The sequence below is a fragment of the Neomonachus schauinslandi genome, chromosome 13, assembly GCF_002201575.2.
Source record: "Neomonachus schauinslandi chromosome 13, ASM220157v2, whole genome shotgun sequence".
NCBI lineage: Eukaryota > Metazoa > Chordata > Mammalia > Carnivora > Phocidae > Neomonachus > Neomonachus schauinslandi.
Window position 1 is genome coordinate 28244584 of NC_058415.1, and position 27591 is coordinate 28272174.

Sequence of the window (27591 nt, forward strand, 5' to 3'; positions counted from 1 at the left end):
GGCTGGGATTCAAAACTCCAAGTTTTAAAGGACCTGGTAAGGTGTGCATACCCACTGCTGTCCCCAGGCAGGGAGGATCAGGGTGTGCCCAGCACCGATCAGTCCATGAAAAGCCTTTGCACAGTGCGTGTGCAGAAGCTAGAGTTTATTGTAACACTGAGCAAAAAGCTGGAGCCAGGCTATCAGCCTTCTGCACTTAACTCAGTCCCCTACTCCCCTTGCCCTAGAAGAGCCATCACAGAGGCTTACTTCTATTGTGGCTGACAGCAAAATGCAGCAGCGATGGTATGCGAGATCCGCTCCAGCCTCTGCACTGCCCACAGCCAGTCCCAGAAAAGCAACTATTGGCCATGCATAGACGTTCAAGCCTATTGTGGCTCAGAGCAAAAAGTTAAGAGGTCTTCTCCTCTCTGCGCACCCCTCTGACCCCGCTGGAGAGCTCCCCTCAGTGGCTCCCTGGCTGTCCCTTTGTCTCTGGCGAGGACAAATAATGCTCCTCAAATGCCCTCCGGAAAGAAGAGCAATCTTTCCCTGAGCGACCCAGGGATTCACTTTCCACAGCTAATTATGGGGTCACAAACCACTGCAACCTTTCCGACTTCCTCCCTCTTCCTGACTTTGCCCCGCAAACCGGGCTTACTCCTCTTCCCCGCCCCATGGCTTCCCAATCCCCCAGTTCAGGGCTGCGAACCATGCTTCTGCCAAATTCACTCGTTCAAAATGTGCAGATTGTTTCCATACTCCTCCGATCCTGTTCCTAGTTTTTTAAAATAGTTCAAGGTTAGTCTAGTTATATTCGAAACAAAGCAAGTTCAGGGTCCCCCTAGTACTCTGCTCTCTTGGAAACAGTCTCCACTAAGTTCAAATTTTAAGCCAACCAAGACAAATTCTTAACTGATCTCTAAACTTTTTGCCCCAAAGTCCGTAGCTGCAGATTCCCTGGCTGAGAGACTTGGAACTCTAACCCTATCGCTGTTCATAAGAGAAGACAGATCAAAGTTGTTCTTTTCCCATGTGGGTTTTTATTTTGAGCCCTTCCCACTGAGCACAAAATTGCCTCTGGCTTCTAGAGCTGTGCGGAGCATGTCACTGCGGCTCTTCTTTGGGGGATTCAGGGGAGCTTTGCCTTTGGTTACTCATCACCACTGTTTACAATAATCGTTCCTTTAGGGCCCTTAATAGAAGGGACAAGACAAAGAAAAGGCAGCATTCAGGGTGAAACCCACTACCTGCCTGCCTGGCTTTTCTGTACACAGGTGAGGTATTCCTTTACATCATCCGGGGACCCCAGAACAAGGGGGACTCGTTGGTGAATGGACTCCGGCTTCACGTCCAGCACGGGCTGGGTGCCCGTGGTCGCCAGGCCTCCAGCCTGCTCTATGATATAGGCCACAGGATTGCACTCGTACAGGAGCCGAAGCTGTGGGAGAAAGAGAGTCAGGTGGACAAGCTCTGCAGGGGCCCAAAAATCCCGAAGCCACACCCCCTAAACCTCGCTGGGGAATTCCGGGAGCTGAACTTCTGTGTCTTCTTAGCATGAATACACTGGGTTCATCGCCTTGTCTTTGGGGCACCGCTGGTCAGTCTCTAGCTGTCTCGTGACCTTTGTGTTTATGAGAGGCCTGCCTCCTCCCTTGGGAGGATGAGATCGAGACACTTGTTTGCTGTTGGTTCAGCAGTGAGGCAAACTGAAGCTGAGGCCTGGTGAGGAGCCTCTGTATGTGAGGCCTTATGGCTAGCGAGGAGTCCAGCTTAGATGAGACGGAAGGTCACCTGGAGAGAACTAGGTGGCCTCTCAGGATAACCTCAGTGTTCGAGATCATGTGGCAAAACCCCACATCTCAAGTGTCAGCTTGACCAGGTAGTTTGCTGGGGTTTAAATGGCCTTTTCTCTTGGCCCCCAAGACTGAGTTAATGCCCACTGTTCGCACTGCTGTAGCCTCCTGCACAGCCCTCTTCAGTTTGTCACACTGAGGGTTGCTTCATATCCTTACATGCTTGCCCTTGAGGGCAGGGACAGAGTCTGTCTGGGCTGGCCACTGTGGCATCTTCCTTCCCAGTAATGTCTGACACAAGGGAAGTGTCCCAACAAGGCTACTGTGTCCCTTGCCCAAGGGCTCCCAGTGGAAGGCAGAAATGGGCAGGCTGGGGAGGGTAAGGTCAGCCTGTGCCCTGCTTTCCAGGTTGTGCCCGTGGACCCAGGGCTGAGCTTCTCCTGAGGAAGGCCTGCTTTTTCTACCAGGCACTCTGGGAACTAGCAGGCGTCTGCCCTGCCTCCAGGGAGTGGCTGGGGAATTACATTGAAATGGGCTGGACCCAATGCCTTTTTAAGGTCTATTTCGGTGATTATGCTGTGATTCCCTCCCGACCACCCCAACCCCCATCAGACACACACGCACATCACATTAGATTCAGGGTGACAGTCTGGCTGCATGTTCTAACTCAGTATCATACTATCTTCCCCTTCCTTCCCAATAGGTATAAAATCTGTATTTAAGAGAAAACAAGTTCCTTTCTGTAATCAGCTTACAAAGTGGTTGAGCCAGCTTTCTGCAACCTCTTTTTTCCCATTCTTTTCTTCAAATCCATTCTGAAGATCATTTGAAACTCTTTGAGAAGCAGTCCTATCTTGTGCTAATTTTTGAATCATTGTTATTTCACAGTGAGAAACGAAGTATCTCTGGTCTAGGTTAGAGAGCCAGGCATTCGGGAGAGAGTAAGTTAAGACTCCAGGGGGCATACCACCATTTTGGTAAAACAATATACACTGCCCTCACCCTAGACCTCCAGCTCTTGAAGCAGTGGGTGTCCTGGCAGGGGGCAAAGAAGCCCCAGTGGGTGTGGACAAACTTGGATCTGCTAGTTTTGTCCCTGATCATCCACAGGAGGGACACTGGAGGCCAATCGGTCCTGGACAGCTACCTGTCAGCTTCTAGAACTTGGCTCTTTCTTCCCCTTTCCCTTGCTCTGGGTGCTTCAAGATGAGGGGTTTGGGATGTCAGACAAAGTCTCAGACTGTAATTAAGTAGCCTTTGTTTGTACTATGTTGATTCAGATACTTAAAAGAAAAAGAAAAAAGCACAACAACCTCACATAAAGTTTGTCTTTGAGCCAAGGCTGCCTTTCACCTAAAGTTGCCCTTGTAGTAAATTCATCTCAAAACACAATGTACAGGTCTTCGTGTTGCTTTGACCTGCAGTCCATGTGATCTACTTTTTTTCTGCAGTTAAAAATCTAAACAGATATACAGAGACAAGCACACATAGGAGAAAAGGCGTACACATCTACCCCACCCCCAAAACACACACTAATGCGCTCACAGAGACCACAAAAGCTAAAACGCAGAGTTCAGGAGTCAATGATACTTTCAATAGGGCTGGTGGTGATGGTGCTATGAATATATAGATCTATACATGGAATTATATGTACTTATGGAAATGTCTCTATAATTACATGGGCATATTTTCTGACTCATTGTAAATCATTTTAACAATTATTAAGAAATAGCCTAACATTTTCTGTGTTGGAACTGAGTAGGCAGCAAGAGTGGTTCTTTGTAGGCATTCCCTCGTTTTCTAGATCTCATTTACTACCCCGTGCCAGCACCCATCATGAAGACTTGGCTGTGATTCTTACTTCCGAAAGTTATAATATACCTAAGCTCAACACTCACATGAAGAGAAATTCCTGACACACAAATCTTCCCTCTGGTCTCATGTGCTCTTAGATTTCTTATCATGGCTTTGAGCCTGGCATTCCAATCATTCAAACTGCACATGCTGGGAGACAAATATACATGTGGCCAGTTGTTGGTGTGTCTGAGAGTACAGTAGATGTTTGTTTTGATTTGTCTACTTACCTACGATTTCTGTGATTGGCTAAAAATCAGACAGGTTTCCATGGGAGGGTCTATTCAAGATAGATGCATTTGGATCATAAGATTCCCATCTGATCATATAAGTATTTGGGGGTTTGTGTCATAAAGTTGCAGTAAGATCACCCAGGAGCTACCTTTCCAGAAGTACTAAATAAGTTCTGACCAGAAGCTCTTATTCTGGAGTTTGGGAACTCTCTAGAGGATTCATGGGTAGACTTCAGGTCATCTGTGAACTCCCTAAAAATGTATGTAATATGTATGTTTATGTGCATTTTTTTTCCTGGGAAGTGGATCCATACCTTTCATTAGATTCTCAAAGGGTCTATCATCCAGAATCAGGTGATGCTGAAGCTATAAGTCAGGCACAGGACACAGAAAACAGTAGATGAACAGAGCTGACTTATGGTGAATGATGGGCATGAGGCCAGGGAATTCCAAGGCCAGTGAAAATTGCCAATAACAACTTCAGCTTCTACCACAGCCTCAAAATTCATTAACGGGAAATACACCTCTTTTCTCTTCCACCTGCCCACTCACAAACAGATGTGAAAAGGACAGAGCAGTAGCCAAAAAGCAGGCATGAAGAGAAAGGGAACTCCAACTGGCTTACTGAGTGATAGAGCCAGGGGACAAATGAGAATTACCTTGCCCTTAGGACTTTTCTGGTTCGCCGGGTACAGGAAGATCCCTCCATAGACCAGGGTGCGGTGCACATCGGCTACCATAGAGCCCACATACCTGGCCCCATAGGGAGCACTGCCATCCTAGAAGGCAGAGAGAGAAGACATAAGATGTTCACCTGGATTACATACTCCCTTACCCACATATCCTACCTTAGGAGGTTTGCAAAGCAAAGAAAAGTAACTATTAAAGGCTTCTGAGGAAAGAAGGAGACATCAGCAGCATTTAGGTTTGGATTAGACAAGCAAGAGATATTCAACGCACCCCCCCCAAAAAAAAGGATTGAATTGAAATAAAAGCAGGCAGTGTAGGTGATTCCAAACCCTGAATATTAGGTGGAATGCAAAAGTAGTACTGTTCACAAATTGTGTGTAAATTCAACTCAATAAATAAATTTTTTAGCATCTTATTTATGCCTGGCACCAGGCCAGGCCCTGAGGATGCCAAAAACAGGAAGAGAGTCTCTGCCCCCAAGGAACTCATCAACTGAAGGGGGAGACTAGCATACATAAGTTAATAAAAATAAATGAATTTACCCCCCACCACTCAGGGGGTGGGAGGGATGGGGTGGCTGGGTGATAGACATTGGGGAGGGTGTGTGCTACAGTGAGTGCTGTGAATTGTGTAAGACTGTTGAATCACAGATCTGTACCTCTGAAACAAATAATACATTATATGTTAAAAAAAAAAAAGAAGAAGAAGAAGATAGCAGGAAGGGAAAAATGAAGGGGGGAAAATCGGAGGGGGAGACAAACCATGAGAGACTGTGGACTCTGAAAAACAAACTGAGGGTCCTAGAGGGGAGGGGGGTGGGGGATGGGTTAGCCTGGTGATGGGTATTAAAGAGGGCACGTTCTGCATGGAGCACTGGGTGTTATACGCAAACAATGAATCATGGAACGCTACATCAAAAACTAATGATGTAATGTATGGTGATTAACATAACATAATAAAAAAATGAATTTACAATTTTATGATAAAATGATGAATAACCCAATTTTAAAAATAGACTAAAAACTTACCTTATACCACATGACAAATTAACTCAAAGTGGATGGAAGACCTACACATTAAGAGGTAAGACTATAAAACTCTTAGAAAATATCAACAGACTTTTTGGGGAAGAAACTTGAAAGAACTGGTATCAAAATTTTCTAGCAAAGAAAACAGGAACATTTGTGAAAATGAAGAACAAGGAAAAGAGTATCTCTACCAAATCTAAGAGCACACATTGAACTAACAATATTTACATATGCAAAGAAGAAATGCAAACGCTGACCAGTAGATCAGAATAGAGTCCAGTCCTGGGCCTAAAGATAGACGAGAATTTCGTTTATGCTGAACAGGACCTTTCAATCAGCATGGGAGAGGACTATTAGCGAGCAGCGCTGGGCTAGCTACTTAGAGAAGAGGTGTGTAGGATCCCTACCTCATTCTTTACAGCCAAATTATTTCAAGATGGAGAGAGTTAAAAGGAGAAAATCACAAATAATTTAGAATAAGGCTGTCCAATGAAATTCTCTGTGGTGATGAAAACACTTTTTATCACCAACGTCCCATATAGCAACCACTGACCACGTGTGACTGTTGAGCTCTGGTAACGAGACAGGTGTAGATGAAACCACAATTTTACATGTTATTTACTGGCAAGTATTTTAAATTTAAATAGCCACATATGGCTAATAGCTATTGTATTGGACAGCACAGAAGAAGAAAACATGAGTACATTAATTTATAATTTGGTACACAACACCCATTAGATATAAAGAAAGATAAATTTGATAACATAAAATTGTAAACACCTCTACGGAATCAAAAGCTGAAAGTCTACACGTATTTCTAACATGAATACAGACAAAAGGCTAGTTTCCTTCATTTACTAAGTGCTTATACAAGGCAAGAAGAAAAAGATAAATAATACTAATTAAATATTTGCTAAGAACAGAAATAGGCAATTTACTAAGACAAAAGTAGGTGCTCAATAAATACAAGGAAACAACATAAACCATAATTAAACATGTGCAAATCAAGCCACAAGGTTCACCTTTTGACCATCAGATGGACAAAAATTTAAAAAGATTCACCATATCTGCACTGGCAGGGACACAAGGAAATGAGTACTCTTCCATATGATGCCAGAGAGTATAAACTGATGCAACTTTTCTGGAAGAATATTTGGTAACATCAGCATGTGAAATGCTCATACCCTTTGACCCAGCAACTTCAGCAAGATACGTGCCCTACAGATATACTTGTAAAGGTAATGAGGATACAATTTTGGGATCTCGATTGCAGCTTTGTGTCTCCTGATGGAAAAGCAGAGACAAGCAAAGCTGCTCTCCATAAGCAATTAGCTCGATCTGTCCTCTCAACACAACGCTGGGCAGCCCTTTCAGTCAATGTCATAAATCTGTATGTGCTTGTGTAGAACAATCTCCAAGTCATGAAAAAGAAAATCAGATGAGCTAATATGCTCTACCTGATGTTCTTAAAGGGTGGTGGGGTAGATATGGAGATGAATGTGCATTATCCCCTCCCACCATCCCAACTCAAAGAATAAAATCAGCACTTGGTAGTGGTCATCCCTTGAAAGAGCAACCTGGCTGGGAGTAAAGGAGAGAGGAGGCTTTCACCTTTAATTTTGTATATTTCTGTATGTTTTACATTTCCTAATCTTAGATTACTTTTTAAAATTGAAGTAAAATTCACATCAGATAAAATTAACCATTTAAAAGTATATAATTCAGTGGCATTTAATACATTTATAATGTTGTACAACCATGACCTCTATCTAATTACAGAACATTTCCATTACCTAAAAGAAAACACGATACCCATTAAATAGGCTCTGTCCTCCCCTCCCCCAGTGCTTGGCAACCATTAATCTGCCTTCTGTCTCTATGCATTGACCTTGTCCTTGCATCTGGCTACTTCCACTCAGCATAAATGTTGCTGAGATTCATCATGCTGTGGTATGCATCAGTACTTCATTCCTTTTCACAGCTGAATAATGTTCCATTGTATGGATGGACCGCCTTTTTTCATCTGCTCATCAGTTGATGGACATTTGAGTTGTTCCCACCTTTGGTTATTGTAAATAATGCTGCTATGAACATTGGTGTGCAAGTTTTTTTCTGAATATATTGTTTTCAATTATTTGGGGTGTGAGGAGCAGAATTGCTGGGTCATACGGCAATTCTATGTTTCAATTTTTGGAAATTTTGTTAACGAGAATAAAAATTACAGTTTCAATCAGTTGGAAGCATTATGGACTATTTAGTGTTTTCTCCCTTGGGCCTTTCTGTATTAAAAAACAGTAATTGAAAGTACTTAAAAGAGAAAGCAGCAGCTTCATGGCAACACCCACCAGGCCATCCTCTCCTGCGTTCATCTCTGCCTTTCTCTCTTCTCAGAGAATTGCTGAGGGAAGGGGGCACAGATTATTTTCCCTACTTTCCCTTTAATCTTTCTAAGGGATCACTGCAAACCTCCACCGTAGCCAGGAGGATGCCCACCACTCTGTTGATGGTATCCCTATTTTCCAAAGTCAAAATTCCTTTTTGTATCTACAGGTGGAAATCCTAGAAAGTAGCTTTGGTTTTCATTCTCTATTCATCTCTATTGTCTTATCAGTTAGAATTGGACACTCCCAAGACCATCCAGCACTTCCGTCAATATGATCTTTGTTTTCACATCAAGAAGAAAGTCCCTCCCTGGACTCTCAAGCATTGCCTGCGGAAATCATCAAGCATTCACACTGGTTTCCTGCTGTTAAACGTAGACTAAACTTTCTGGGCCAGAACCAACTAATCCTTAGTCTTCAATTTATGGAATTGTAAGGGATTTTATGTAAAAAGCAAGCAAGAAAAACCAAAACTTCCTAGAGACAAAACAACTCCTTTTATGCTTGGGGCAGATGCATATTAAATCTAGAATTTCATGTTAAAAAAACAACTGGAGGATTCTGGAGACTTGCCTTACGTTGGGGAATATGTGCCTTTGCTGTTGAGAAGGGTCTCATCTTTGAATCAGTATTGAAATACTGATTAATATGTTGGGCTCAATAGTCTACCATTTCCATGATAAGTGAACACTGACTTTCTATTTTCTAAGAGGGACTACTCCTCTGAACAGCTGTTGCAGAGTGAGGAGGAGGTCAGAATAACCTGCTGTTTAGATCCCACTGCACGAGTCCCACCCGTTGAGCATACTGGGTGCAATAACGGGCAGCCATCTATGGGCTATTCGAGTGATGTTACCCTGTTCTGTATGTAATGCATACATTCCCCTTTATTTTATTTTTGTCTCACTGTCTCCATTCTGAATCTGTAGATTAATTTTATAATGTAGTAAAATGTCTAAGAAGCTGCCCAGTGCAGTGCTTTTTCAAGTGTGGATGGAAATCCATTAATGGGTCATAAAATCCATTTAATGGGTCATTACTAAACATGTTTTTTTCAAATGAAATGCAATCTAAACAAATGGAATGGAACAGAAGAGATCAGATCAGAACAGAATAGAATTGAATAGAAAAGAATGAAAAAATATCATAGAGCACAGTAGACAGTAAGGCAGTTTACTTTTGTTTCAGTGGGGCATGTGTGAGTATGTGTGTGCATGCTTGCACACATGTGCTCTGAATTAAACAGAAAATGCATTTGTTATTAATGGTCACAGTCAAAAATTCTTCAGAACCACTGGCCTAATGGACCTTTCTTACTCCCGGGACATCTCTTGTGAAACTGTGTAGACCCTCTTAAGGAATTTACTCCATTTTGTAAAATTGCAAAGTGTAGCTTTACCTTAGAACCTAGTGTCTTTCTTCTAGCTGTAGTCAAACTATCTAAGCTGGCCTGTGAGAAAGGATACAAAAGAAACATCTTTTTTAAAGAGCAGAGAGCATTATTTGGGAGGAAAAATAGTTAAAATGGAATTGAGAAAGAGCTTAAATATCTTCTAAGAGTTCCAGTTTTACTGAGAGGGCAAGGGATTTATGTTTCTTCCCTGACTAGCATAATCATGCTCTTTGCGTGGTTTTCCATTTGGGAGCCCAGCCTGTGGTAAGATTTACAAGGGGTCCTCGTGGGGTCAGCCTGTTCACCAGCTATCGGTCACTCATGAGCTGATGCCTTTTTTCTCATTTGAAATCTCCCCTTCAAAGAGATTTATGGTATTTTTTGTGCAGGACTTTTGTTTTTTAGTGGTAACATAAATATCTTCTTTTTTGGGCTCAAGGAGAGGCACTTTTTAGCTTAGAATGGGAGCCACTATGAAACATCTCCAAGACCGGAAGCATGTAAATAATTTTGACTTTATCAACCTTACAATTCACATCCTATTACTTTTGCCCTCAAGACATTGGATGGGTTTGTGCGTGATGGCAAAATACAACCCTATGAAGGAGAGGTACAGGAAACTGCATTTTTGAGAACTTCATTTAAAAAACAAATGAAAGAAAGTAGAAAGTTCTCTATAGCTTCAGCTTGGGGCCACAGAGGCAGGTCCTGGGATCCTGTTGACCGACTGCCTCTTGGTCCCATGGAATCATGAGCTCTCTTTCCTTGGAGTTCGTGAGGACTTCCAGGGACAGCCAGGCAGGCACACCATACCACTGCCTTCCCACCACAGGATAAAGGGCCTCTCTTGTGACATCCCCCAGAATTTGGTGAGAGATGGTCCCACTTGTAAACAAGCTTGCATTCCTCTTCCAATTTAGAACAGACTTTACACTCTTGATCTGGAAATTCTTTGACTCTGCTCCCACACCTGTCTTAAAAGCTCTCTTAGTATGGTGAATATACTGAATGGATTCTTTGGGCTGCATTCATAGACACATGAAGTCCAGAACTTGGTAATCCCGTTGAGAGACAAAGAACATCCTAAAGCTTGGGGCAAACACAGGACATATGAATGGGACTTTCAAATATAATTACTACACCTAAAAGCAAATAAAAGTGAGTGACCAGAATCTATATAGGTGGTAGCTCAGCAAGCAAATGACCTGACAGGTTCTGGCCTGAACCCTGAATTTTGAAAATGTGGTCTGTCTTCTTCATAAACAATGTCTCCTGGAAAAACGAAACTAGGGAGTATTATCTTGAGTAGGTAACTTTTAGCTGTAAAAGACGTTGCTCATTTATGAAGAAAGGCACAGTCTGCCATTCTCATACTGATCAGAGTCATAAACAGCGGCATCACCTTTTTCAGCCAGGCTCCCAAAGCCGCCACCCAAACAGGGACCCACTGAGGCAGCATTCTCCCTGCTACTGCCTTAGGCTTTCTTCACTCACCTCAGGAAATTTCTTTCTCTGCACATATTCTGAGGTGGCAGCATCAAAATATTTGGCATAGCCCTCATTGAGACTGTAAATCTTTCCTTTCTGTTTTATCTTGACATCTTTTTCCACGAGGACAAATTCACCGAGAGCCTAGAAAGATGAAAAGAAACACCTGGAAGAAGAGAGATACCAGGAAACAGAAGGCAACACCACAGTCCCCAACAATCAGAGAGCCTCGGAAGGTGTGGGCCTGCTCGAGGAGCCCGGCCGTGCCATGTCCTTCTGCGGCTCCAGCAGCGCTCTAGCAAGAGATGGAATAATTCAGAGCAAAGAGGGAACGTTTCCTTGCTAATTTTCACTGCCTGACAGGTTACTCATTTACAGGGAAGCTCAAAGTATTAATGCCCCAAGTTCTCCTTCTTGGTTAATTCTTAATGTTTCCAGGAAGATTTGGGCCATTGACAATGAGAGGAAGAAGTTTCATGGACAGGATTCATCATAAACGTAGGGGATGCAGTTCCCCTACAAATGTGTGGTCCGTTTATTTTAATGACTCAGTCCTAGAAACCATGAAAGATTCCCAGTATCCCAGTGACTCTTATACAGGGTAATGAGGAAATCCCTTCAATCAGAAACTGTATTCACTTGGCATAAGAAATGAAAAGGATAAAAATGAAAGAAATCATCAGAATTATTAATAAAATTGTGCCCACTGCCCCCACCGTGGTTACTCTGCAGGACATCCCTCAGGTACCCATTTATCTGAGTGCTTATGGATGTGATTAGCTGGTTGCAGGTATCACCTTGAAAGGCTGGATGTCTCTTTAAGTCACAAGGAGGAAAACCAGGCTTGGAAATGTAATCAGTTTTAATGAACTTTGAAGACTAAGAAAGTGAAATCCCCCAGGATGATAGCTCAGAGCTGGCAGCTAGACTAGAAGGTTCCTAATAAACATAGGAATTTATATTCCCAGAATATAAAAGAGGCAAGACCATGCTGACCATGTCTGAAATAAGACAGTGATGAGAATACTCAGCAACCACAAAAGTAACTAAGCATCCTTGCCCTCTGCTCTGAGTGATGACTTCTTCTTTACCAATGAATCTCTACCTTCACTTCAATCTTCCCACCTCCCAGATAAAAATGATTGATACACAATCATTATTTGAATCCACTCCCAAGCCAGAATTGACCCTCTCTTTCTTGAATCCTCCTGAGATCATCAAGCAAAAGCCCACTTGCTATAGTGTAAGTCCATCCCAACTCCCTCCTAGCATGACACTCTACTGTTCTTCTAGAGCACATCCTTCCTTGTTCAGTAAACTCAACTTCTTTTTATTATAGGCAAGTTCCTCATAGTCTCTGGCTCATGAACTTTAATAACTTGCTGTGGACATTTGTTGCTTTGGAGCAGCCCAGTGTGGAGTAAGACTTCCTAAAAGCAGCCTAACTCCCTTTGAAGAAGTAACTCTTCTCATTGGATGCCAATCTAGGAAGACTGAGCCTCCTCCAGCCCAAGGTCAGGCATTTGACTTAGCTTGGCAAATTAGATATTCCTCCCTGGCACTTGAAACCTGAGTGAGAGACACAGAATCAGGGGTAGTGTCCAGACCAGACTGGCCATGCTGCAAGCCCGTTCCTGGGACTCCTGCATCCTAGTCCTCAAGACCTGCCCATTTCCAGCCTGTGTCTGAGCTTTACCACTAATACAGTAACATCCTTTACTTAATTGGGAAGAACATCTACTTTAGCGGCAGTCCCACAAACCCATGCTGCCCAATAGGGTAACCACTAGTCACGTGTGGCAATTTAAGTTAATTAAAATGACATAAAGTTTTAAAACTGAGTTTCTTAGTCACACTAACCACATTGCAAGTGTTCAATAGCCACATGAGGACAGCACAGATTACAGAACATATGCATGGTCACAGAAAGTTCTATTGGATGGTGCTGCTCTAAAAAATCCATGTTTCTGTCTAGATATCGGTAACATTGGGGTTTTTTAAATTATTGTATTTCTATAAGCCAAAGAGATTGGATGCATTTTTGGATTAGAAACTCCTTAAGGGCAGAGCCTGGTTGATACGACAGACCCCACAGAACACTTCAAACGCCCTCCATTGGACACAGGTCATTAATGTTTTTTGATGTTGGTGTTGATTCCCCAACTAGCCTCTCTTGTCCCAAAAGCAAGTATTAAGAATGACCAGAAAATTACCCCAGCCGACTGGGATTCATGCACAGAGACGCATGGAGTCCTATGTACTGATACTGCTACATTAGGTACCTACTGGGTCGAGCATGAAGAGGTCCACGCCTTGCCCAGTGGAAAGAGCCACGAGGGTTGCACTACCATAGAGGGCATAGCCTGCAGCCACGATATTTCGGCCTGGCTGCAGAGCATCTTTTTCAGAAGGCTCGTCCTCTGAGGTCTATGGAAGAGAAAAGAGAAACACGGAGTGTTATTATCTCTGGACAGAACCCTTTGCCAGAGGCCTGGACTTCAGATCTCCTTGAACCACTGAAGGAAGTGCAGTCCTCAGAATTTTGAGCTGAAGCACACGCATCTGGAGGGAATGCATTGCCATGGTAACAAATGGTTCTAGCTGAGCCATTGCAGAGGCCATCTTTGGACTTCTCCCTGGTTTCCGAACACATTTGTCTGCATCCTACCAAGAACCACCCCAAGATGCTAAAACCACAGCCCCTCTTTTCTTTCTTTTTTTTTTTTTTAAAGATTTTATTTATTTATTTGAGAGAGAGAGAATGAGAGAGAGAGAACACATGAGAGGGGATAGGGTCAGAGGACGAAGCAGACTCCCTGCCGAGCAGGGAGCCCGATGCGGGACTCGATCCAGGGACTCCAGGATCATGACCTGAGCCGAAGGCAGTCGCTTAACCAACTGAGCCACCCAGGCGCCCAACCACAGCCCCTCTTAAAAATTATAAGCCATGCTCCTTAACTGTTACAACCACCAAGGTCATTAAGCTTGATCTTGTGCCATATCTCATTGTATGTACTCAACGGTCCTCTGAGGGAAATATCTTTATCATCTCCATTGTGTGGATGCACCACTCAGATCCTGAATGTTTGGATAACTCACCTGACACCAAGAAGCCTCAGAGCTGGAGTCAAGCCCAGGCAGCCTGGCCCGGGGCTCTTCCCCGTTCCATGTGCTGCACCTGGAAGGCCTTGCCCTTGCTTGCCCCCCACCTCCACCCCCACACCTCCACCCTGAGCCCACATCTACAGTTCTGAACGTTTTCTTGAGGAAGCTTTTCCCTTTGCTATGGCAGCAGTGCAGGTGTGAGTGGGACTTCAGAGACAGGACAGGTGGGGATGCTGAGGAAGGAACAGCGAATGTTCTCAATGGAGGGGCAGAGCTGCAGCTGAGATTCCACTTTAAACCCACTTTCCCCAATACCTCTCGAAGGTTCCTTCCTTCCCCACCTCCTTGTGCTCTAAAAGGCAAGTGAATAAAATCTGATTAGTTTGGAAAAATGAGTAGCAAACTTCTGGGCTCGGCTGTGAGGAGCTGAGTTGGGGAGTGGGGAGGAGAAGAGGCATGCTCCATTCTTTCCCCACCTTCATCTGGGGTTCTCACTTCACAGCAAAGCCTTCAGGGTTGGGAGAGAATTCTGGACAAGCACTGGGGCTGGCTCTGGACCCTAACATCATTGTGGACGGCAGATGTGACAGGAGCTTGGAAGGAGAGGCGAGTGGGCAGACTTCAAACAACTCTTTTCAAATCAGAAGAGCCAGATGGATGCAGCTCCACAGACCATGGCAAATGGCTATGACGAATGTGATAGGTTGAGGCTCCAAACTCATTTTCCCATAGCCTGTTATGCCCAAGGAGCATGCAGCTGGGTGTGCAAGGGTTAAATATGAAGTGTTGGCCTCACTGCTTCTGAGCCATTCGATTCCCCACTCTCTGTTTTCTAGCACAGCTACCTTGGCTGTTTAATTAGATGCTTTGTTCTCTCTAGATGCCAGTGGATTTTGGCTAAAAGTCCAGTCCAGAAATATTGCATAGAGATTCCCTGCTGAGCAGAAAATTCCAGAGAATTGCAAAGTAATGGAGGTGAAGGAAATACCTTTAAAATTATGAAGACACACTGGTGATTATGTAAATACGAATCAGAACAACAATATTGAGCCAGAATGTTATACTCACTTTAAAAATATATCAATTATGCTAATTAATCCCCCTGTAGAATAACTTCTTCAGGGTAAAATAGTAATTTTTATTTATATAAGGCTTTATCTTTTTCAAAGTACTCTCACATCATCATGCTTTTATGAAAGAATGGAGAGTCTCCCTAACCCTCATTTAAAAGTGAAGGGATGGAGGTCAGGAGAGGTACCCACACATTTTGAAACCAGTGAGTGATAAAGCTGGGATGGACCCACATCTCCCAGTGCTAAAGCCAGCATCCTTCTCAACACTGTCACAGAATATGGGCCCAGTCAGCCCTTTGTGTGTAATATCCTAACGACTTCACTGTAAAACCAATCTTCTTTAAAAGTGTCACGTTCCCTCTAATAATTTTTCCTTATTTTCACAGTTTTGCATTTTTTTGCAACTAATTACATTTTTATTTGACTTGGACATGTTCAATAAATTGGCCTTATTTCTAATTCCTGGCCACATAAGGATTTTGAGAACCAGGCCCTGTAGCAGACTCTCAAGGTGGACCGCAACATCAGCATCCCCTGGGATCTTGTTAGAAGTACAAATACTTGTCTCCCCCACCGCTCCCCCAATCAGGCCTACAGAATCAGAAACTCTGGGCCTCCAGAAAGCTTCCAGGTGATTCTGAGGCATGCTAGTTTGGGAAACACAGCTCTAAAGCATGAGTTCTTAAGAATCTTCAGAAAAGTGGGAGGTTTTTTACTAAAATCTTTAGTCTTCACCATTGAAGCTTCTGAAGCACCTTCATTCGGCCACCAGAAGGACCACATTTTCTGTGTATGAAACCAGAGGTCTGTCCTGCTGATTTCTCCCTGACCAGAGGCTGTCCTTCCTCTGAGCTGTGGTCCTGCAGCCCCCACACAGCCTAGCACCCTCTCTGGGGCCCTCTGGGCTCTGTGCTGGGGCTTGAAAGCAAACCACTCCTTCCCCACTGGCTTCACTGGCTTCTAATAACAGGTGGAAGTCTCTGGCCTAAAGAAATAAGAAAAAATACTTTCTAGATCACAAGACTTCCCTCTAGCCACTACCCTATCTCCATCTTCATCTAGGTCCTGGAGTCTAGAATGCCTGTCTATACTAGCTATCTTTCTTCTTCTGCCCCTACTGCAGGCTGCCAGATATGACCCCCATCTACCATCTCAGGAGCACACTGTCCAGTCCTCCTTACCCTACCTTTGGGCAATGTTGGGTCACTTGGCTGCTGTCTCCATCTTGATATGGGTCTCTCCTGAGCTTCTGTCCACCTCCCTCTTTTCTGACCTCCGATATTGTGATTTATAAGAAATACCTATTTGCGCATTCAGCTGACCAAAATGCACTTCTCATATATACTTAGTTTTTGCCCACAGTTCCTGGCTCACAGCTTCCAAAACCCTCAGACTTCCCTTAGTGTTGAGAGTGATAAAGTGTCTTTGTCATGCTGATGGATGACTTTTGGACAGCACAGGAGGGTAGCTTGTTGCCAGAAGAACCAACCCCTGTGATTAGAAGGTTGGAACTTTCAGCCCCACCCCCTGACCTCCTGGAGGCGTAGAAGGGATGGAGATGGAATCTACTGCCAATGGCCAATGATTTCATCAAGTAAGCCTATGTAATGAAGCCTCCTTTAAACCCGAAAAGGACAGAGTTTGAAGAGCTTCTGGACTGGTAAACACCCAGAGGTTCAGGGAAAGTGGTATACCTAGAGAGGGCAGGGACGCTCTGTGCCCTTTCCCCATACCCTGCCCTAGGCATCTTTTCCATCTGGCTCTTCCTGAGTTATATCCTTTAATAATAAACTGGTGATCTAGCAACATGTTTCTCTGAGTTCTGTGAGCTGCTCTAGCAAATTAATCAAACCTGAGGAGGGGATCTTGGGAACCTCTGATTTCTAGTCAGTCAGTCAGAAGTACAGGTAACAACCTGGGCTTGGGACTGGCATCTGAATTGAGTTGCCAAGGAGGGGGGTAATTGGAACTTCCAATCTATAGCAGGTTGGTCGGAAGTCCAGATAATAGCCTGGGGTTGCCTTGTAGGACTGAGCCCTTCACCCCTGGATTCTGATGCTATCTCCGGGTAGATAGTGTCAGAAATGAGTTGAATTCTTGGACACCTGCCAGTGTCTGAGAATTGTTTGGTGCTATGTGGGGGCCCCCCCTCACCCCCACATTGGAATTGGGTCCAGGAACCCTTCATGGCCTTCTTTCTAGCTCTCTAGCAGTGCCTTCTTATTTGCTTTTGCCACCTCCTATTCTTCCGACCCCTTAAGTGTAGGTGCTCCTCCTGGTTCCTCCCCGTTCTCGGGGTATCTAACCAGTGCAAAAGGGACTTTCTTAACTGCCTCCCTATCCAAAGTGGGTACTCTGAGTTGCTGTGAGACAAACAAATTTAATGAGGGCTAGGATAGATGCCTGACACAACCTGGCCCAATCAGAGTCTGCTCCAGAAATCCAGACACGCGCAAATACACACGCAAGTTTATACATGTGCCTATATATATACATGTAGATATACTTTTTCAGGAGCAGGGTGGGCAGGCTATTGCATAGGCATTCCCAAATTTAATCGAACCCTTACTTAAAATTTAGATTTTTCCTGAAATTTTTTAACTTTTTGTTTTAAAATAATGATAGATTCACAGGAAATTGCATAGATAGTACAGAAACTCCATGTACCTTTCCCCCAGTTTCCCTCAGTAGTTACACTGCATATATTTTACTATAGTACAATATCAAAACCAGGAAACTGACATCAGTATTAAGTCTGTGTGTCACTCTGTGCCATTTTATCACATGTGTAGACACCGCATAAGGATACAGAGCTATCCCATCACGCAGAGAAATCTCCCTCTTGCTACTCCTTTATGGTCATACCCATCCTCCTTCCCCACCCAGCCATCCCTAACCCCTGGCAACCACTGATCTTTCTCCAGCTGTACAAGTATGTTTTTTTTTTTAAGATTTTATTTATTTATTTGAGACAGAATGAGAGAGGGAGAGAGAGCACATGAGAGGGGGGAGGGTCAGAGGGAGAAGCAGGCTCCCCACCGAGCAGGGAGCCCTATGCGGGACTCAATCCCGGGACTCCAGGATCATGACCTGAGCCGAAGGCAGTCGCTTAACCAACTGAGCCACCCAGTCGCCCCTGTTGGTTTTTTTTTAGGATTTGTTTATTTATTATTAGAGAGAGAGCTCATGGGGGAAGCGGGAGGGGGAGGGACAGAGGGAGAGAATCTTTCAAGCAGACTCCCTGCTGAGCATGAGCCAGATGCGGGAGTCGATCCCACAACCCATGAAATCACTACCTGAGCCAAAACCGAGAACCGGATGCTCAACAGACTGAGCCACCCAGTCGCCCCTGTACAAATATATCTTTTAGAGAAGGTTACATAAATGGGATCATACATTTTGTGAACTTTTGAAATTATCTTTTTTCACTGAGCATGATACCCTTGAGACCCCTTGAAGTTGTTATGTGCATGGATAGTTTATTCCATTTTATTGCTGAGTGGTTCCTCATGGTATAGATGTATCACTGTTCAACCATTCACCTATTATAGGACGTTTGGGTTATTTCCAGTTGTGGGCTATTACAAATAAAGCTGTAATTTGGAAATTAAAACAAAAGAAATGTAATTTTTTTTAGCCATCAAATTGGCCAAGTTGAAAAAATAGTGCTCTCTTATATTCATCAGATTGAATTAAAGCAAATGCTTTGGGGCACCTGGATGGCCAGTCGGTTAAGTGTCAACATTTATGGACAGCACATCAGGTGAATGGGACAGAGCCAATCCTCCCCCCCCCCCAACATTTATCATCTAAGAGCACTAAGGAAAACACTCAGAGAAAGTTAATTACATGCACGTTACAGAATTAGTGCCAAATCATAGTGTAGAAAGTCAGTGATGCCTGCGACTTGTTTGGTCACTGGTTTAGTGGACAGAATGTGTGCTGTGAGCCAGAGGCATGGGTATGGGCCTCTGCAACCAGCCTGGAGGGCAGATTACCCAACTGAGCAATCCTTAAACCCATCCAGCACCCTTGGTCTCCCTTCTGCCTGAAAGCCCCCAGGGCAGAGGCCCAGCCATCCTGACTGGAGTGAGGACTGATCCTCAAATGAGATCTAATGTGGATTATGTGGTTTGACGTGAAGTCTCAGGTGATCCTGGATGGTCACAAACCGACCCACAAAACCCTCTGTTGTTGGGTTTGTGGGGTAGGTGAAATGCCCCAAAGAGACCCTAATCCCCAGAATCTGTGACTGTGCTGCATTATGTGTCACAAGGGACTTTGCAGATGTAATTAGGGTTACCAATTTAAAATAGAGAGATCATCACGGATTATCCAGATGTGCCCAATCTAATCAAATGAGCCCTTAAAATCGGAGAACTTCTGTGGCTAAGGGCAGAGGAGATGAAGCAAAGTGGGGATATCAGAGAGATTAGAAGTCTGAGCAAGACTTGGCCTGCCTTTGCTGTCTTTAAGGACATAGGAGTCACAAGCCACAGAATGTAGGAAGCTTCTAGAAGCTGAAAACGGCCCCAGCATCAGCCAGCCAAAAAACAAACAAACAAAAAACAAAACAAGGGCCTCCAACCCACAAGAGAATGGAACTGAACTCTGCCAACCACCTAAGTGAGCCTGGGAGCTAATTTCCCCACCCATATCCTCTCAGGAGGAGGCCAGGCTGGCTGACACCCAGATTTTGGCCTTGTGAGACCCAAGCAGAGAACCCAGCCATGCCTGTCAGACTTCCCACCTACACAATGGTAGATAATAAGTGGGCATTGCTTTAAGCCTCTAAACATGTAGCCAATTGTTACAGCAGCAATAGAAAATGAATACAGTAAGATCTGAGAAACAGAGGAGTCCTCAAATGCCACCAGGAACCTAATACCACGTCTGATATTTGTGTCACATCCAGATTTTCAAAACCAGGCTCCATCAGTCCTCTGACGTTACCTTCCCACCCAGCTGATGAAGAAGGCAATCAGAAAAGTACCACATCAGTTCTTCCAGTGAGGATCCCGAGACCGAGCGAGTTATGGTTTGCCTACAGTGCTGTGTCTGGTTAGTAGGAGGACAGAGACTAGAACTCCAAACTCGAACCTTCCAGAAACTACCAGAGGGAAGAGGCATTAAAGATCAGACTGTCTACTCACCTTTCTATAGATAGCAAAGATGGTTCCAATGGAGGCCAGGCAGTCGATGTTAGAAGATCCATCCAGTGGGTCAAAGCAGACTATATACTTCCCCTAAATGCACAGAGAGAAGAACCACCTGATTGGCCCCCTTTCAGACAACACACTCCGTGTGAATGGCTGTACATGGCAGGTAACACTACATCAAGAAGTGATTTAGAGCAAAGGGCTATCCTTATCAAAAAATGCAATAACCAAGAAGAGCAAAGTATATCAGCATCTATGAATCCTGAGCTCAGAGCCAACCTGCCCATAGACTGATGAGTTGATGCCCACGTGGGGTGATCCAGGTCCCATCTACCTCCGCACCTCCTCTGGCTCTGCCCTCCCCTCCTGTGTGGGCCCACTGGGGACTCAGAGCTGCCAAGGGTGTGAGAGGAAACCAGGTCTGAAATTGGCACCCGGCCCAGAAGGGGTGGAGAAGCTGAAGATGAACCCAGGCTAGCTCTATCCATATCCACGGTAAGGTCAGTTATAGATTTACTCATGATTCTTTCTGAACCTCTCTGCAGACAGGCTTTCCTCCTTTTAGAGCATTTTTGCCAAAAGACTTTGGAAAATCTCAGAACAATGTCCCAGAGCCTCTGGATCTGTCTTATTAAGAGAGCTAGTATGCATAAGTAGTCTGGGGAATAAAAATACTGTCCTAGGTTTTGCTGCATCCAACCCACCTGTCCTATGCGAAGACCAGAAGACACAGTGGGGGGGGGGGGCAGATATTTCTAGCCTACCCACACTGCTGTCACAGGCTGCTCCAGCTGCCATTGCATAGAAAGAAATCACCAGATACTTTTTACAGGCCTCCTAGGTGCAAGGTTCCGGGAGAGCTTTAGTGATAGGGAAAGGAGTCTCCGGGCTAATTAAACGCAGATAATATAACATCAGGTAAGATGGGAGTCATTTCTCCCACCACTAAAATTACTTTTCCCTGACTTTCTGGTGAGTAATGCCCTAGCTTAAGCTGACCTTTATTTCTTTTGTATTCCTTGCTCAATGGGGGTGAGGGTGGGCTAAAAAGTGGGATAATCCATAAATTTGGAAATTCCCCATTCTCCCTGTAGATAATTCAACTGAGCCCATCTATTCATGCATGCATGCATTCAACAGATATCTGTTGAGCATCTAGCATATGCTGGAAAATGTTCAAGGAGCTGGCATGGAAGTAGGCATGGAATATTCAAGAACTAGCACCAAGACTTGTATAACTCAGGCCAACTGGGAAAGAAAATGTTGGATTAGATTGGAGAGATGATTGGGGGCATATCAGTGGGAACTAAATGTTGAAAATAATCAGTGTAATGTAGTTTAAATTGTGTGAGACAATGAGAGTAAAGTGCTTTGCACAGTCCCTGGTATACAGCAGGTGCTTAATAAATCTGGCTTTACCTCTTCCATCCTCTCAGCTAATTATGAAGACATGGTCTCCAACACCCAGTGTATAAAACAAGGGCCAGTCCCAGTGTTTATTTTGCATCATAGCTGAACATAGGTTGAATTTTTGGCCACCAGCAAACCCCTGTCTTTAATGAACTGCTTGTGAAACCAGAATGACTACAGACCCTCCCCGGTCATGCCCTGCACTGACCACATTTACCACTGTATTAAGGCAAGAGCACACGGTTTTTATGGTTTCTTTTCTGTATGAGTCTAGCAGTTTGTCAGGCAGGAAGAAATCTCTGCTGAAACCAGAGCCCCCTTGGAGAACTGTGTACTGGGGAAATGGGGCATAGAAGTGGGGATGGGAAGAGTATTGTCCTGCTCTTCCGAGGAACTCTACCTTTTATTGCACTTGATTTTGAAACCACAAAAAAAATGCAGCACTTGCTCCCGGCACATGAAGTGAAAACCCATGAACTCCACCGTGCACTGAGGCATTTTCAGTAAGTTACTGATTTATTTCCTGAATGAATCACCCCCCTGTTATGGAAATTTTTTGCACTAGACACGTAAGACTTCTCGCTAAAAAAGTATGCAATCCGTTTTTTTCAGAAAACAGAACTTAAGGAATCAAAGAAAATCCCGGAAATAAAGAAAAAGCAAGGCAAAGATTCTTCCCAACTCAGTAGTACCATCTGCTGGTGAAGAGGGTAATTGCATTCCGATCCCGCACTCACCCTCTTCTCCTTGCTGGTGACAATCGCGTCTTTGTTCTCCTCCGAAACCAGGACGCAGGTGCTGTAGGAGGACTGGAGCATGTTGATCACCAGGGAATTGGATAACACGTCCAGTTTCTTCACCTCATCCCCGGTCACGTTCACGCTTCCCGCAATTCCGTACCTAAGAAGAGGAAAGTCCATGAAATCACTAAGGGAATCCAATCTCCAGCAAAGAAGCCCAGACGCTAAGACACCACCATTGTATCCCGCCAATCCTCTCATGGCTGCAGAGTCTCCAAATTATACAGACCACGTATAACATGTCTCACAGCGGGGATTCTCAACCTTGCTTCCTTTACATCTCGGGGATATTGTCATATCCCCTTATTCACCCAGAATTCAATCTTAATAGGGGTGCCTGGGTGGCTCAGTCGTTAAGCGTCTGCCTTCAGCTCAGGTCATGGTCCCAGGGTCCTGGGATCGAGCCCCACATCGGGCTCCCTGCTCGGCGGGAAGCCTGCTTCTCCCTCTCCCACTCCCCCTGCTTGTGTTCCCTCTCTCGCTGTGTCTCTCCCTGTCAAATAAATAAATAAAATCTTTAAAAAAAAAAAGAACTCAATCTTAATAAAACACAAACCTGCATTCAGCAGTGGGAGGCGAAGGGAAAGACACATCGCCATCATTACTGACTCCAACAAGTAAAGGCCCATGGCTTTCCAGCACTGAAATCTCAAGTATCTCTTGATTACCCTCAAATAGTGGCCTGGTGGGCTGAATGAAAAATCGCTCTGTGGTAGCTTTGCATTCCTTAAGAAGGAAACTCGGGGTCACAATTAACTAATTTAATTTTGTTCTTCACTACCATTTCAAGCAATGTAAGAAAAATTCTATCTAGCTTTATGTTTTGGAACGCGAAGTTCTCCCAGCTTCCACCCTCATGGGCAGGATCCTTCTAAAATGCCAACCAGATCACTCTGGTCTCACCCAGAGTTCCCAGGTTCCCCACAGTGGGTTTAAGGCCCAACCAAGGAAACTCTGTCCCACTCACCTCGCTCAGCCAGTCTCGCCTCCAGAATCCACCAGGCACACCCTTGCCTTACAGGTACCCCGAGTTTGTCACTCTACCCCCACACTTTCCCCCAAGAGTGGCATGGCTATTACCCCACTCAAGCCTTTTTCATCTCAACAGCTACAAAGGTCCTGTGGCCACCAGCACCCAGCAAGCTGCTCCTCTCCTTTTCACCTTCACTCATTGTGTTTCCCCCACAGGAATGCTGTCTGCCAACCATCAGCTTCTCCCTACTCTCCCTCCTGATCCCTTTCGGAAGCTTCCGTGGTCCCACGACAGACCTGGCACATCCCCTGTCGTCCCTCCCACAGCAGTTCACGATCTGTTCATGCAAATACCTTTCCTGCTGGATTGTCTCCTCAGTGAAGGCTAGAACACTGGCCTACTACTGTGCTGGTTTCCATAGTGCTCAAGGAAGTAGTAGATGCTCAATACATGTTCACTGAATTATAAAGAAGGCAAGGCAGGAAAGTAATTTCCCTACTTCTCCCTTATTTAATGCCATTTATTTGTTGAAGGAATCCTCAGGTGGTTCTAACAGGTAGCCAGGGTTGAGAACCACTGATCTACCCTAAGCAGGGGACAACTCACTTCCCACCCTCTTCCTTGACTGACAGCCTTCCTCCAGGTGCCCTCTACCCTTAACCCCCATCAACACCCCTCCTTCCAGAAAGAATGGAAGCTCATTCATAATGAGATCTAATTGTCTGACAACTGCTTCAAGTTAGGTCATGGATGCAAGAGAGCTTTATAACCCACAGGAAAACATCTTTTACCATTTTAACTAATCTAAAAGCTTTACTGACAATTTTTAAATGGGATATTGTACCACTGACAGTAGAAAACCATGAAGATGTTTCCAGAAGAAGCACTCTAGCTTTCCCTTCTTCCTACAACAATGAGCGGACAAAAAAGAAGAAAAAACATGAAAATTTCTGATCCCTTTTGCACTCATTAAGTTTGCGCCTAAAAATGTCTTCCCAGAAAAAGGAAGCAAAAGAATGAGGGGCTTGAGGTCCCCTGGATGGGAAGGGGCAGGAGTATGTGGAAGTCCCATTTTCTTTTTTTTTTTTTTAAAGATTTTATTTATTTGACAGAGAGAGAGATAGCGAGAGCAGGAACACAGCAGGGGGAGTGGGAGAGGGAGAAGCAGGCTTCCCGCAGAGCAGGGAGCCCGATGCGGGGCTTGATCCCAGGACCCTAGGATCATGACCTGAGCCGAAGGCAGACGCTTAACGACTGAGCCACCCAGGTGCCTGTAGAAGTCCCATTTTCATGAGCAGAATTGCTCCAGGACCGAGAGCGACCTTCTAGTAATATGAGAAGCAATTCCAGGGTCCTGTTTATTAATCTCAGCATTTTGTTAGAAAGAAGGAATTTCCAGACAATGGGCTTCTCACACTGCCATTTTGGTGTTGCTTACTGAGGAGCCAGGGGAAGATGTCATCTGAATTGGCAGGATGTGGGGCTCCTGCCAGCCTGAGGACCTCAGCCTCTGAGAAAAAGGTGGAGTCTGACATCTTGATTCAGTGGGCTGTACCTGCCGCCTAGGGGACAATCAGCAGCATGGACCAGCCCGCCCGCATATTTCCCCAGATCTGGGCTTGGAACCACTGTAATAAGGAGCATTTACTGAGCATTTCTTATGGATCTGGCACTGTTGAAATCTTCATCCTATGGATTCACTAAGCCTTACAACAACCCTGTAAGTTAGGGGCTGTTAGCATCCCCTCCAGTTTACAAATGGGCAACTGAGGTCCTGACAAGAGTAGACAATCACATGGAAGGAAGAGCCAAGTTCAATAAACACCCTATTATCCAATTCCTGAGTCTGCTTCATCTGGACACTCAACAGCCACAAAGTTAGAGTTCTGAAGCCGATTAGTACAACCCTACCACGGCAGCCGCTGCCTACCTAAGCATCCTGCACAGAGGAGGAACCCATTAAAGTGGGCAGCTAATACTGAAATGGCAGCAAGCAGCGGAGAGGCCCAGAAAATGACTCTAAGCATAGCAGGGCCCGCATACAGGGACAGGTGAAGTCACTATTTAGTGTCACTCAGTATGACCCATCACCTCATAGGAGCAGGACAGACGCAAATGGCTGTACCTCATATTCATGAAAGTTCTTAACTGTAGAACTTGGCCATTATTGCTGAATGAGGTAATAATAAGCAGGGAAAGGAGATCATAATGCATCTTTTTTTTTTTTTTAAGTAGGTTCCACTCCCAGTGTGGAGCCCGACACAGGGCTTGAACTCATGACCCTGAGATCGAGACCTGAGCTGAGATCAAGAGTCAGATGCGTAACCGACTGAGCCACCCAGGTACCCCATAACACTATCAAATTTTTTGTATTAAAAGTACTAAATTGTTAAGAATTAATATTTTAAATTATTAGGTTTTGATATTTCTTTTTGTTATTTCATTTTTGGAGGAATAATAATAATGGGTCCCTTCAACTTTTGAGAAGACCGCCACTGGAATTGCTACTAAGAAAATGGAACCCCAGAGAAATCCAGCTTCTTTTTACCGCAGACTTAAACTGGACACTAGGCTGTGTGAAAATTAATAAAGGGAAACCTCACTAAAATTGAGTCAGGAGGCCAGAAGGGGGAGCCCTCACACAGTGCCGCTGGAGGTCATTCCAGAAGTGTTGTCAATTCCAAACCCCAATAGAAAAATCCTCCAGGAAATCATCAATTACAGGCCCCCACAGGGAAAGATGCACATCGCATCTCCTACAAGAAATGGACTACCCCAGCAACTCAGCCAGTAAGAAATCATTATGGCCCTGAACTCTTGCTTTTGTTCAAAACAACAATTTTCAATTTCCTCCTCCGTAAAATAACCTTCTTCTCCTTTGTTAGACCAGCCTATGGTTTTTGACATAGCTTGCTTGTCCCAGATTGCAATCCTCTGCTATTCCCCAATAAACTCATTTTTGCTGATAAGATAAGCGACTTATTTTTTAAGGTCAGCAGCTGTGACAGTCAGCAGCTGTAGCATGAACTTGGCCTCGTTCTGTGCTTGGACAGAGTACAGAAGAGAACAAAGTGGAAGAACGCTCTGCATTCCCTCCTCCTAAACCCAGAACCTCCCAGCTTCCTGCACACCAAGTAGAGAAGAAGATAAAGAGTCACAGAGAAGAAACACAAAATTGTTTTTAAAGCAAAAGACTCCTTTCCAGAGTAAGACTGGAGCTTCAGGGCAGAAAGTTATTTTGTAAATGATTCCTAGCTCCTAGCACGTTGTCAAAGTTCATGGCAAGAAAATGCTCGTATCTGCTAAAGAGCATAAAGCGAAATAAGTCTTCCTTGCTCTTTCCTTGGGCCACAAGAAACAAGTCACCATAATTCAACCTATATTTTTAATGCAACAAGCCCCTGAGCTTATATTACATGGCCACTGGAAAAATTATATATTAAGAAAAGGAAAAAGAAAATTTTTATCTTTTTTTCTCCATATCATGTCTCCAAGTATTTTGTTCCTTTCTTGAAACAAGTCAAAAGCCCTTTATCAAACAAACTTTTAAAAGCGCCTCCCCTCCAGGGCGCAGAGGCAAATAGCTCTTGACACGGCAGCTGGCCCAAGCACCTGCAGCTTTGCCCATGCCCCACCTGGGCCTGAATCCCTGCGTGTCTGAGCACCCGCACCTGCTCCCCCCGGACTCACAGGTGGGCCAGGCCAGCCTTGCGCACAGCCGAGGATATGGCTTTGATGGCCGTCAGCATGGAGTTCAGTAGCTGTGTGAGCTCCCCGGTCCCTTTGGCCTGACGCCCCTTTTCCATAACGTAGCGAGTGAGGGTGAGCATGTCCGTTTCGAAGGGGCTTCTGTCCGACATCGTGGCGGGTAACTTTTCAAATCCTTCTTTTCTCCCGGGAAGCCCTGTTTATCTCTACAGGCTGTAGCTCCTTGGTATCAGAGCTGGTTCCTGCCGGCCCTGCCAAGACCTTTAAGGAAAAAGTGCCCTGACCCACGTGGTTAAGATAACTGGGCAAGCCCTCAAGGAAATCTCTCTGGCAGGCTGATTTGGTAGGCTGCCAAAGTACCATAAGCAAGCTGTAAATAGAATCGGGCAGCCCAGAAACACACACCTACTTTCTCTTGATGAACCTTTTCTTTTAAAGATCCTAGGAAGCAACCCTTTAGTAACTGGTGGGAGATGAGAAATCCAGCCACTAAAGAACGATCCATAAAACCCTCTCATTCA

The 27591-nt window shown here is 44.6% G+C and overlaps 1 protein-coding gene across 1 annotated transcript; it reads right to left on the minus strand.

Moving 5' to 3' along the window:
- Window positions 1-1002: 1002 nt before the first annotated feature.
- On the minus strand, window positions 1003-27332 carry FBP2 (fructose-bisphosphatase 2). Its single transcript, XM_021677911.2, has 7 exons — window positions 27053-27332; window positions 22327-22489; window positions 20174-20266; window positions 13129-13269; window positions 10849-10986; window positions 4522-4641; window positions 1003-1420 (listed from the first exon to the last, which is right to left on the minus strand). Exons 1-7 carry the CDS (start codon window positions 27220-27222, stop codon window positions 1226-1228), a joined length of 1020 nt encoding a protein of 339 aa, XP_021533586.1. The 5' UTR covers window positions 27223-27332; the 3' UTR covers window positions 1003-1225.
- Window positions 27333-27591: the final 259 nt, after the last annotated feature.